The sequence below is a fragment of the Pelodiscus sinensis genome, chromosome 5 (assembly GCF_052426305.1).
Source record: "Pelodiscus sinensis isolate ZL-2025 chromosome 5, ASM5242630v1, whole genome shotgun sequence".
Lineage (NCBI taxonomy): Eukaryota > Metazoa > Chordata > Testudines > Trionychidae > Pelodiscus > Pelodiscus sinensis.
In genome coordinates this window covers 83,324,004-83,337,417 of record NC_143056.1, presented here as the reverse complement: position 1 = coordinate 83,337,417, position 13,414 = coordinate 83,324,004, and the positions used below count along the sequence as shown (strand labels likewise).

Genomic DNA, 13,414 nt, shown 5'->3' with positions numbered 1-13,414 from the left:
GCACGTTGAACTTTCGAAAAAGCGGCTTGCTTTTTCGAAAGAAAGCATCCAGTGAGTCTGGATGCTCTCTTTCGAAGAAGCCCTATTTACATTGAAGAACGCCTTCTTTCGAAAAAGGAACTTTCGAAAGAAGGCGTTCTTCCTCGTGAAATGAGGTTTACCGCCATCGAAAGAAAAGCCGCGTTCTTTCGATTTAATTTCGAAAGAACGCGGCTTGAGTCTGGACGCAGGGGAAGTTTTTTCGGAAAAAGGCTACTTTTCCCGAAAAAACCCCTGAGTCTGGACACAGCCAGTGGGACTTGAATGTGGCCATGGACTCTGCTACAGTTAGTTAATAGATTCCAAGACAGGACCATTGTGATCATCTGGTTTGACCTTCTTTATAGCAGTGGCCACAGAATTTTCCCAAAGTAATTCCTAGAGGATAGCTTTGTGGAAAAACTTCCAGTCTTGATTTAAATCCTTGGGCTTGGGTGCTTGATTGTGGAAAAATTAAATGGTGGTATCCCATAGGGCACTAAAATCAGCCATCACTCAAAGTAGAAATGCAGAACTGTGTAACAAGGGAACAGAAAGGTCACAAGGTATGAAATAATCTGAGGGGTAGCCATATTAGTCTGTAACTTCAAAAATGAGTAGTTCTGTGGCACCTTGGAGACTAACCAAATTATATAGCTTTTCTGGGCAAAACCCACTTCATCAGATGAATTGGAGAACAAAATAACATGGAGGAAGATGCTAGTATGCCATACTGCCACAAATCAGCCCAATCCAAGCCCTCATAGAGCAGTCTGTCAGAGGACATGTGAGTTGGTTTGTAACCACTGAGGAGGATGATTCTGCCATACTCAGTAATATGGTATTGGAGCTAGATGTCCAGACTGGTGGAATCCCCTACTCTTTGGGATAAGTATCCATAAGCTATGCCTACAGTTTTACATTTGTTTTGGAATAGAAATAGGATTTTCTTGGACCTTTGGGACGTATCTTATAACGTTGATGCTGTAGGCAGCTCCGTGTAATGTTTGCATTCCTTGAAAGATCCCAACTTGCTGGCTTTGGGCTATTTGTTGGGCTCAGGGATCTTTTTCTGTGCTTGTCAGCCTGGAGTTGGTTTATCCCCATGCCAGGTGATTGGCAAAGCAGTTCAGGTGTTTCAAGGTCAGTTTCTGCTGCAAGATGAATTCTGACATAAGAGCAACCCAGGTGGAAGATGAGCAGCTGTTCCTGCTCCATGTGATCCATTCACATTCCACTCAGTACCCTCACTTTTGCAGAGCTAGCTGCCTGCTAATCTGAATTCTCTACCTCTGGTGTGATGTGGGGTCTCTGCTGCTTTTCTAGCCCACAAAGAATTGCCATTGTCTCCTGGCTGAGGCCATGTTGCTGCAATGTGAGCCTTACCTAAAGCCATCTGCTGTGCCACTTGCCCTGGTAACTCCGCCCCTCTTATTTCTGCTCATTGCTATTAATTCTGAGACGAGCTGTTAGGAAAGAGTACCGTGTTCCAAAAGGAGGGGCTTGGGATCATGGAGAGACTTTTCTGAGCAGCTGCTTAGCACTGTGGAAAATTCACTGGCACTCACAATTGTTGCTCTGGGGACAGTGTTCCCAAGACCTACCAGAGCAGTTTGTTTGAGAGAGATCCACTTTTGGGGGAGTCAGAGTCCTGCCCTATCCAGAAACAAAAGGGAGTGTGTCACTCTAGTGTGTGGGAGAAATGTGTACTCTGCTGAGCAGGCTGACTCAGCCCTCCTAAGAAAAATGCTATAGGGGCCAGCTAGGCGAGGCAGACCACTAGGCCAGCCTCTGTACAATGTGCAAGGGGCTTTACAGGGCCCAAGAAGTCCCAATGATGAGGAGAGATTGAATAGCCTCTTAGGCTATGTCTAGACTGCAAGCCTCTTTCGAAAGAGGCTTTTTCGAAAGATACTTTTGAAAAAGCCTCTTTCAAAAAAGAGCATCTAGACTGCAAGCGGAACTTTCGAAAAAGCAAGCCGCTTTTTCGAAAGGCAGTCTGGATGCTCTCTTTTGAAAAACCCCTGTTTGCATTCAAGAACACCTTTTTTCGAAAGAGCACTTTCGAAAAAAGGTGTTCTTCCTCGTAAAATGAGGTTTACCACCGTCGAAAGAAAAGCCGCGTTCTTTCGATTTAATTTCGAAAGAACGTGGCTGCAGTCTAGACACAGGTGAAGTTTTTTCGGAAAAAGGCTACTTTTTCGGAAAAAAACCCTGAGTCTGGACACAGCCTTAGTGGGAAAGGCTCTGTCACTTATCTCATTTCTCTTATATTAGCTCTCTGCTTACACTGATCACCAGCCAGAATCCCCAGTGGAGCCTGAAAGAGATAGAAGACCTGTAGTGAGACACCCAGTCATCAACCACAATTCCCCTCATTTCTGTTCTGATCTTATCCAATTGATGGGACAATTTGAGACACTCTGTGCTACGTAGTAGCTTAGGCAATTGCTAAACATTTGGGAGAAAGAGGGAAAGCAAAGGTACAAGCTGGATGAAGGAAAGAGCAAGATGTGCTGCACAGCTGGCCAAACCAGTACAGTGGGTGCAGCAATGATATTGCAGGCCAATGCCCGCCCATCTTTTGTTAGAAGCTCTAGTACTTGTTTCTCTTCACTATAAGGTTTCTTAATCTGATCGCTTCTGACATGATAAATTGCCGAACACAGGTCCTGCTGTTGTGGAATCAGCATTTGCTCTCTGAGTAGGCAACTGCCTCACAGCCTGGAATTCCTCTCCAGCCACGTGATCTGAATAAAGGAGTGGAGGGAGAGTTAGGGGTGGCATGGCATGGGCTGCCTGAAGGCTGCTTGCACTGAGTGTTGATATTCAGCACATGCTCTGAATGTCTGGAAGTGTCAAAGGCAGGAGTGCCAGCTGATAGCCCTGGCTGACTTGTAGCCCAGGGTGGGGGGGGGGGGGGAATACTAGGTATTCACAGCTTCTAAAGTTAGGCACTGGTTTGCATGCTCCAAGGCAATATTGTGAGTTCTGGATTTTTAATGCTTTCTATTTCCAGCATTGCCAGAGACTTAACAAAAGACTTAATTATTCACATTGGTGCAGTCTGAATTGTGATCAATATGCGACTGATGTTCTTACCAAAGCCATTCAATCTATGGCTAGCTGAAGATGAGATGCTAACTGAAGCTCAACCTCTGAACGGTGGTGGTTTTGCCCAGAGAAAGGGTTGAAGTGTCTGGAGGAACTTGCTTGCTCAGTGGATGTCCTCCCTTTGCCCCAGGCAGCTAGGTAGATGTTGCGAGAATGGCCGCCTAGAGCTGAATGTACAATCTCATGTTTTGGTGGTGGCTAGAAGAAGCTTTCGTCTCTTGGAATGTGATCTTTATGAAGATACCAGTTGCACCGTGGTGATTTTCACCCATGCAATCTAAGAGAGATTAGTGCAGATCTACTCAACATCCTTTGAACATAACCTCCACTGGAAACACACTCCACAGTGGCCAGGCATCTCCTAGGTGCGATGAGCATTGAAGGACACAAGTCGACAAGCTGGCTTGAACAGACGGTTACAGGGTGTCGACATTTTCAGTCCCCAGGGAGGAGGTGCCGGGAGCACCGGGGCATTGTGGGAAGTGATTTGTATTTATGCCTGTCAGTGTGAAAAGTTATTTGCATATATATTTGCATATATATGCAACCACACTTAAGTTGCAGCCCTCAGCATGTGTGTGAATATTGTGGCCCCTGGGGTTTCCAAAATTGAGTAGCCCTGGATTAGTGCAGTGCACTTTCTGTGTGGCTGCCCTTGAAAAATAGTTGTACCCAGCACCTGGTGCTGGAGGCAACAGCAGGACTGCTGTGATGGTAAAAATCTGTGATCTGCACTCTGCTTTGGCTGCTACTAGCCCCAAGAGTGAGCACTTTGGTCAGTCGTTGGGTAGAATATCCTCCCAGCCTGCACTAGCTGAGGGGGGGACTGTGTCCACTGCCCTGTCTAGATCCTGTTAGCAGGAGAAAAAGGACCTTCTCTCCTGAGGGGCCTGCATCTTTGCCTTGTACACACTCATGCTCCATGTATCCTCTGAGGAGGCTGTGTTGTGTTTTTATTGCTTCTTTCGTGGTTAGGGGCTGGTTTATGGGGGCTCCTCACACTAGTGAGCTCTTGGTCACAAGCACTTGAAGTAAAAATGAATAATTCAACCTAAATAAACTCTGCCCCAGAACGTTCTGTCCTTTTCAACTTATGGTCCGTGGACCTCTGGAGATCCCTCGACTATGTCAAAGATTTCCATAGGAAACCATACTTCCATTCAAAATCTTGTAGGGGTCTGCAAATGGAAAAAAGATTTAAAAACCTCTGCCCTCAACAGATGGTGGCTGCTACCATGCAGATAATCCATGGGATTTCTGAACTTCACCATCCATGTCCCCAAAATCAAACAACCATGCTATAGTCCTGGGGCTCTCCTGGCTTCCACTTGCCTCCAGAAAAGAGGGATTCAGAGCTGCTAACCACGTGGTTCAACTTTGCCCCCACCCTTGAGTTTCCATTCTGTGGCTAGCCTGCCCCAGATGACTCTTGTCCATGTGTGTATCCCACCTAGTGAAATGTCAGGAGAGAAGTTAATGCCCAGATGAAATAACCATTTATCTCTCTGCCCTGTGAGTGAGGCTGGAATTCCATTGTAAGGTGTGTCTGGTGAGATTCTGCCCAGCAAACTCAAGCCTCAGCGCTGTTCTCACTTCCATCTCTCCCACATTCGTGTTGTCTGTAAATCCTGCCTTCTTCCTACGCAGCTTCTCCAAAACCATTTCCCCACGTCCATCCTCATGACTAAAACCCTTGTTGGGTCACTGACTCTTCTCTGCCTGCCTCCGCCTTGGCCTCCCAGATGCTTACTCCACTTGTTCCCCAGAATGCTACCACAAAGCCTCTTCCCTGCTGCTACTCTCAGCACATCTGAGCCTTCTTAATCCCCACTCTAGTTGCAATTGGCCATTTATCTGGTGCACACTCCTCTTCCTTTTCTTTGTGGCCCTGCATAGCCTGTCTGCCTCTGGGTGAAGAGGAATCAAGCTGCAGACTTCCCTTCATTTCATTCTCACACTTGATCAACTCTGCACCTTTCTCTGTGCAGCACCCATCTGTGCCTTCCAGACAACTGCCCTCTCCTCCACACACCAGCCCTTCCTCCTCAATGCCAGCAAATGATGGTATCCATCCTTTTCAGTGAAACCTCCAAACCAGGCCAGCCACTCTGCCTGCCCATCCAGTCTTGCTTGTCGCAGCCTCCCATCCCCAACTGCTTTGATCTGTGCTTTGTCTAGTTAGGGTAAGCTTCATGGGGCAGGTATCTAATAATTGTTTCTGTCTTTTAAGTGCCTAGTCCACTGTTGGTGCCATGAAAAATAAAAACTCATAAGTGAAAGTTACATGCCTAGAACAGGGCCGGACCGAGGTATTCTGGTGCCCCGGGCACGGGCATGTGGCGTCGCCCTTGGGCGCATGGCGCATGAGCAGGCCCACCCGTAGGGAGCGGGCCTACCCCTCTAGGGTGCACGGGCCTGCCCCCAGGACACACGGTGTATGCGCAGCCTGGCTACAGCCGCTGGCGTGCAGCCCGGGGCCCACCCCTAGGGCACATGGTGCAAGCGTGGCCCAGTCCGGCCTGGTTGGTGCTGCTGGCGCATGCGCCGGACCATGTAGGGCCCCGCGGCCATTGGGGAAAGGGCGCTGCTGGCTCGCGCTGTGGGAGCTGGGCATGCGGCGCCTGATGGCAGTTGTAAGGGACACCACATGCCCCTTACAGCTGCCATCAGGCACCCCCCATCGGTTGGCACCCTGGGCAGCTCCCGGCTCTCCCATGCCTCCATCCAGCCCTGGCCTGGAACTGCAGTCCTGTAAATCACAGCAAGTCTGTCTATTTCTGGTTACTACTAAGGACATTAAGTATTGTGTAATTGACTAATCAAGTAGTCGATGCTTTTTTGCATTGATTGTTCGATTAGTTGATAGGGCGGTGCTGCCTCTTTGAAATGCTATGGTGGTGTTTCAAAGGGGCAGCGTTGCACAGAGCCCAGGATCAGCTGGGGACTCCCCAGCTGAACCCAGGCTTCACGCAGCACTGCCGCTTTGAAATGCCACAGTTAGTGTTTCAAAGGGGCAGCACTGCACAGAGCCTGGGTTCCCCCTGCCTTGCTGTCCCTATCTCAGAGTCAGAAACGGGGGAGTGACTAGTCAACTAGTCCTTCACATCCCTAGTTACTACCCCACCAAAGTTAGGAAACATACTGTTCCCTGCTCTCACCAGGACTGGAGAGCACTGCTGGATCTGAGGGTGTTGTAGGGGTTAATGTAGCAAGGCAGGCTAACCATGGAGCGCTGTAGGGCAGGACTGAAGTGCATGGACAAATCTGTGTGTAGAGCGCCCATTCTGAAATAGGTGCTGTAGGCCAACACTGAAAGTATCAGCAGAGCTGATGGAAACCCAGAGCCACAGTGACAGAGGCTGCGGTAGGGCAGGATTGAGAAACGTTAGCTGAACAGAAAGGGGGAAGCTTGCACAACCTGTGCTTTCACTGCCGGTTACAGTGTAGCTGTTAAAACCAGAAAGGATCTCATCTAATCCTAGATTGAATCCAACTTCCTGTATAACACAGGCTGCAGGATTTCCCCAGTGATTCCTGCATCAAGCTCATAACTTTTACTTGAGCTATTGCATGTGATTTAGAAAGTCATCTAATCTTTATATCAAGACTTGAAGTGAAGGAAAATCAACCATGTCCCTTGGTATGTTGTTCCAGTGGAGAAGAACTCACACTTGAAATCGTTTTACCATATTTCTACTTGTGTTCATTAAATTCACCCCTAATATTTGTGGTGTTTCTACAGCAGGGCAGAACGCTGACAGGCTCATCTCTGTACACAAGGTGCATCTCTCTAGTGTGTATGCAGTTCTGTCAGAACAAAGGTGCTTTCTACTTTTATGGCTCTTCCCCTACAGGAAAAGGGGTAACCAACACCACTATGGTCTCATCCACAATTGGTGCTGTAGGAGTGTAACTTTATGGGAGGAGGGAAGGTGAATCCACAGCTCTACTTACAATAGTTTCAATGGTACAAAAACTGTGTGCGGACTAGGCTGAATGTCTCTCGGCTCCCTCATTACAGCCATGTTCTCCAGACCACTGCCAAGAGCACTGTCAATTTTGTCCTCTAGTTCAGTGTTTTGTTGGTTTCTAAGCATGCACATGCACATGCACACACGCACATTCTTTATAGTCTTGCTTATGCTTGAGTTCTTTCCCTTGGTGCCAGAGAAGCTGGCTCCTTTCTCCTCAGTGCTAATCCGTGCTGATGGCCCTGCGGAGTTAGGGTGTGATTTATCGCTTTAATAAGAATCAGGTAGGCTACTGCTTCCCTCTGCGGAATGACTCCGTCACATTAGTGAATCCGAACCATTCCCTGAACAGTCTGGATAAGGGTTATTGCTAGTGGAGTAAGTGGATCAGTGGCCAGACCTGTCTGCTCTGGTGACTTGTTCTGCCTCTGCGAGGCTTTATTTGCTGTAGTTTAGTTCTCCATAGAGCATGCACCTACAGTCTTGAGTCCTCTCCTCTCTGGGGAGGTGCAGGCACAAATCTTGCTATGTGCTTGCTCTGTACACACAATGGATTGCTATGCATTCCTTCCCTGCCCTCTCCTCTGTTTGGAAGGGAGAAGGGGGGACCCCCTCTGGGAGAGTCTGGTTTGTGTGAGGGAGGAAGGGTGCTGGAGGTGAGTTCTGGGCCCCTCTTGCCACATGGCAAAAAGGTTGGTTTACTGCAGTGCATGCTAAGCTGTGCTCTTCCCCTCTGGGGACTCACTGACCTTTCTCGTAGCTGGAAAGAAACACTCTGTCTTTGTGACCTTTTCACTCCACACCTGCATGGCTTGATAAGAGCTGCCTCCCAGACTGCTGTGTGTGTATCTCTGCGATACTGTTTCTCTCCTAGAGCCTGAGGGAGCTCAGAGTGGGGTGAATATGTGGTAGGGAGGGGTCTCCAGAGACTCTGAGTGTTCTTAACCTTCATTGCCCTGCCAGTCTGGGACCTGTTCTGTTGCCGCTTCTTTCAAACCTCCTGTGCTGCAGCTAGTGCAGAATGCAATGGCTTGAGGGGGAGGCTGCACTGTGCTTAGCAGCCTGTTGCCCCCTGAACGTGCTGCATGGTCTGTCTTTTGGCTAACAAGGCCTTAGAATAGACGGACTGTGCTGGGGGGGGGCCTGTCTGCTGGCCAGGGCCTATTGTAGCCTCTGAGCTCAGAGCTGGTGCACTGACCTTCAGAGACGGAGCCTGCCACTGTGGAGTATATTCTGGATTAGGTGGGGCACAATAGGGAAGATTGACTCATGCTGCTCCTGGGATAGGGTGACTGTTGGCCCCTGCTGTGTGGGGTAGAGAAGTAGCATGTGCAGGCTGTGGGTTATTAAAGATGGTTTGTCATGTCAGTTGTGTAGTGTTGGCTGTGTTATCTGTGGAAGAGCCTGGCTTTAGTGGTGTGTCCATTCCATGGACCCACACCCCTGTGGCTGTTTGAGGAGCTTTACCTAGTGCCCAGCAGCTCCATGCTTAGGGGCCTTGAGACAGGGCAATGTTGCCCATAGGAGGCGAGTTATATGGGCTCGTGGTGCCCATGCTCCAGGAATATTCAGATCCAGGGGCCCTGCTCCACCAATATTTGGAGCTGGGTCTCTCTCCCGGCCCTGCCTGGAGCGGGCCCTGGCCCCCACCTGCTGGCCCACCCCCCCCCCACACACACACATCCTCACCTCTGGCCTCAGAGTGCATGCACAGCATGCTGAAACACTGCACAACAGCTGAGAGGAGAGACGCCCGGGCGTGACGTGACATCACAGCCAGGGACTTTAAAAACAGCGCGACCTAGCTCTAGGCCCGGCAAGTGGTCTGGAGCCCCAGAAGCAGCTGGGGCCCGATCACAAACTCCAGCACTGCAAACTGGAAGGAAGAAAGTAGGGTGGGGTGGGTGAGGAAGGGGCTTGTGCTGAGGGGAAGGGGGCAAGTCAGGAGAAGAAAAGGGAAGGCACCAAGGGACAGGGTGGAGGAGAGACGGTTGCCAGGTGTCCAGTATTCACCTGGACAGTCTGGTATTTTCGCTTTCTGTCTGGTTAAAAAATTCAGAGAATACCAGACACCTGAGATGTCCAGTATCTTCTGATTTTTTTTTTCCCCCTGGTCAGGAGGCAAAAATGCCAGGCACCTGGCAACCCTACAAACACTTAGCACCCGGCCCCCAGTACCCCGACCTCAGCCCCCATGCTTACCTGGTTCCCCAAGGCTGCCGGCACAAAATGACTGCTGGCCAAAAGACCTAGGGGAAGCAATGCTTTCCCCTGGATCTTAGTGCTCAATTGCTCCCCTGTTCCTATCCTTGCACTCACTCTTAAAGGGGACATGCTGTTTTTTATTTTATTTGTTTTCCCTTCAACAGAATTTTTTCCTGGTGGTTTGTTTTTGTTTTGTTTTTTTTTGGGGGGGGGGGGAGAGGTGTTTGGTATTTTTGTTTCAACCATCTGGCACCCTAGCCAGGGGGCCAAGTGGAGACTGAGGAAAAGGGCAGGAGGGGAGGTGTCAGTGGGAGGGGGGACAGGGTGATGCTGGGAGAGGAGAGGGTAAGAGTTTTGGGGGGAGGGAGAGGTGCTGGGAGAAGGCTTGAAGGAAGGGATGGGCATGAGGAGGTGGGGATGGAGCAAGTCATGTGTGAGGGCACAGGGGCATGAGGGGAATGGGGCAGAGGGTGGTGAGGGGTGGGCATTAGGGAAAAAGAGGGTAAAGTGGACAGGGGCAGTGAGGGAAGGGAGGGTGCAGGGGATTCTGGGGGTGAAGCAGAAGGGCAGACACCTGCAGGGGAGGGACCAGCACTAGAGGAGAGAGGCAGGGCAGGTGTGTAGAGGAAGGTTTTAGGAGAGAGGATGAGAAGGGGTGGCTCATATGATCAGAGTGGGGCTAGTGGAAGAGTGGGCACAGGGGGGAGAGAAGGGCTGGTGGAGGGGGGCAGGTCTCAGGAGGAGTGAGGGCAGTGAGAAGGGCAGGAGTCTGAGTCAGGACAGCAGAGGAGGGTGAGGGGTTGGGGGGGGGCAGCAGGCACCAGGGGAGCTGATGGAGCAAGGGGAGGAGACATGGCAGCAGAGAGAAAGGGTAGAAGTTTATAAGATATTTATTAATAACTTGGGTGCCACAGTGGCACATCTAAACAAGCCACGTGAATGCAGTACTGGTGCACAACACACAATTCATTCTGCTCATGGGAGGAAACTCTTAGAGGGAACACTTCCCCAGCCTCTCCGCCCCTGAGTTAATGCCACAAACAGTGGGTTAATGCAATTGCAGGATAGTTGCATGAGGGAGGGTTGGTGGAGGCCAAACTAATCCCTATTGGTAGGAGGATGGTAGGAAAAGTCCTTAGAGAGGGGACTTTACTTCTGGTCATGTGTCCATCAGAGAAAACATTAAGAACATTCCCACTTCGTCACAACAGGTAAAACAAAATATAATATAATATAATATAATATAATATAATATAATATAATATAATATAATATAATATAATATAATATAATATAATATAATAATCTGATGCACAATGGAATCCACAATGGGTTCGTTCCATGCTTATGCTACTATGGTGTTTGTGTGGATAACCCAGGAAAAAAGGGTGCAAATATTTTTTTAAAGGGTGAAATATGTATATTTCAATATATATTGAATATTCAATATATTCAATATAATATATTGAAGTGGGCGAGTGCTGCTGCTGACTTTCCACTTTTACATTATTTAATAAAATATATATCGGCTTACGGGGCAGGAGGGGGGGACGACTAGACCCATTCTGAGCACCACCGAAAATTATACAAACCTGCCGCCCCTGATGTTACCCACCCCTGATGCCAGCTGGCTGGGAGTGCTCAGCACTCTGTCCTGTGGGCTGGGAGCTTGTGGCTTGGGCAGATGTTCTTTTCTGCAGGATGTGGTGGCAGAGTCGGATTCCTCTTGTTTGGCAAATACAGTAAAACTCCAGGGTCTGTGTGATGCAAACCCTGCACATCTGCAGAGGAGGGAGTGCATCTTGCAGCTGGTGTGTCCTAGTCCATGTACGCCATGCTGCATCTGGCCAGCCTGCTTCCTGCTTTCTAGCTGGCCAGTGTGACTTTCTTTGTCCTGTCGTCCTTGTGTCTCGAGCCTGACGGCCACTTCTTGTGTTCTCTCTTCCAGGTGATGGTCCGGAATACGGAGCCAGTGGGGACGATGCCCTCAGCAGGATCCAGAGGCTGATGGCTGAGGGAGGCATGACGGCGGTGGTCCAGCGGGAGCAGAGCACCACTATGGCATCCATGGGCGGCTTTGGCAACAACATCATTGTGAGCCACCGGATTCACCGCAGCTCTCAGACTGGTGTGGAGTCCATGGGAGCTGATGGTGCCTTGATGCAGCAGTCCACCTCACATGAGCTGGAGGGACGGATCCCATCAGAGTCTCTGCAGCTGGTAGAGCATGGCCAGAGCCTGCTGACAGCCCCTGGTAGTAGTGAAGGACAAGGAGCCGATGGACTAGATCTGCCAGAGCAGGCCCAGTCCTCTATGGACACTGAGGGACCAATTGAATACAGTGACCTAACCAATAACAACCATCTTCCTGACAATGCCAACTACTATAGTAACAACAGCACCAGTGGGGAGTCGCGGAACAGGTAGAGATGAATTGTGTCTTGGTGCTACCCTTGTATTGCTAAGCTGAGACCTGTACCTCACAGTTGATGAGGAGCTGGAAGAGTGGGGCATTGTGGCTCTGATTGGATTACAGTAATTGAGAGGGCATCTGTACCTGTAGGGAGGGGAGGAAACGGAAACCACCAAATCTAAGGGGGCCCCAGAGGGAAGAAGCTTTCTTTGGTCTTAGCTTCCAGCACCCATGTTACTGCCCAGTTTCTCCGAGAACATTACCAACCCCTAACAATGCTCATTGAGCCTCATGCAAATTCCCCAGCTCACTGGGAGTCCCTGGGCTTAGCCCTAACCCGGCAGTGCTGTAAATGGCATCATTCGTAAAAGGAGTGTTTCCCCCTGCTCGTCCCCAGCCCCAGGGACTGCTCAGAAGAACATCGGTGAAGGCGGGGGGCCTGCAGGGTCCTCCAGAGACAAGCAACCCTATTGGGCATGTCCTCTATTTGGTGCCATGGGATCAGCCATTGGAGGGGGGAGTGGTTTGGGCCACGGTCCCCCTCCATGAGATTGCCATAGTGCTCCTTGGGGCTGGAGCACTTTGGTGACTAAAGATCATTAGTACTGTCCAATCTGTGGTCTTCCCAGGGCAGGCCTAGAGCAGGAAGAGCCAGGCTTTAGGCTTCACCATCCTTTATCTGCCCAAGAGCATCTCAGACGTGGGGACCTTTTCTTTGAGTCTCAGCTTAGCACCAAGCTGCTATCAATGGGGGAACAGACTAGGGGGCAAATACAGGATGCAGGAGAGAGGTGGGATTGGCTCCCCTGGTAAGGGTGCAGTTTGCACAAGGATACTCCAATATCTTCCCACCCCCAGCTGTGCCAACAGTAACATGAATGAGCCATCTTGGTGAAGCCTGCCAGTATCATGGAACCATTGGCTGGTTGCACTTCCCTTGGGCATGGGAGTGGTTCCAGCTCCAGGTCAGGGCATGAGGTATGGGTCTGTGACGTAAGGTGTTGCATGTGAAATCTTGACCTTGTACATGTAGTTTCTAGTGGAGAAATCAAGGCTCTGATAATATTTTGTTTTTAGTCTAAAATGTGATTTTCCTTTTCGTTTGTAACTCTCCATCCAAGCTTGTGGCAGGAGGGTAGGGGGAGAGTCTGAGTGCTAACGAGGGAAACACCAAAGATCAACGTCATTAAAATATGACAAACCCTTCTCTGGCCTGCTTGTCTTCTCTTGTGTGCTGGGGGAGTGTGTGTTTGAGTGCTCGGCCCTGCCATAGCACCTCAGCCAGGACCCAGGGCTCCAGGGTCTTCATAAGCATTAACCTCATGTGCTCTCTCACCTTCCCTCCCGCCCCCACCTTCCCAGCAGAGGAGGTAGAATCACCTCCCTGTTAGAAATGCAAAGTCACTGGAGTGGCTGGCTAGTGCCTTGCTCTAACCATTGCACAGCTGGGTACATTCCTCCCTGGTTTTTCCCATCGCTCTCCCAGGTAGCTGAATTCAACCATTTTCTGCCAAGAGATTAGGGACACTGTCCTTCCTGTCCAACCCCAAGAGAGCCAGGAGACCTCTGCCTGCCTTCTTCCTGGCAGCGACGGAGTGGCAGCGACAGGCCTGTTTCAGAGAAGGGACAGTGCTCTGAAGCCCATGAAGAGTAGGTGTGATAACCGTGCTGGAGTGAAATGCACTCCCTGCTG

The 13,414-nt window shown here is 50.0% G+C and overlaps 1 protein-coding gene across 2 annotated transcripts in view; it reads left to right on the top strand.

Annotated features, from left to right (window-relative positions):
• AMBRA1 (autophagy and beclin 1 regulator 1) overlaps positions 1–12,927 on the top strand; it is a 226,798-nt gene extending 213,871 nt beyond the window's left edge. For both annotated transcript variants that reach the window (XM_075927593.2, XM_075927594.2), the window contains exon 18: positions 11,257–12,927. In XM_075927593.2, coding sequence (XP_075783708.2) covers positions 11,257–11,735 — 479 coding nt within the window. In that variant the 3' untranslated portion in view covers positions 11,736–12,927. The remainder of the gene's footprint in view (positions 1–11,256) is intronic.
• The last annotated feature ends 487 nt before the right edge of the window (positions 12,928–13,414 follow it).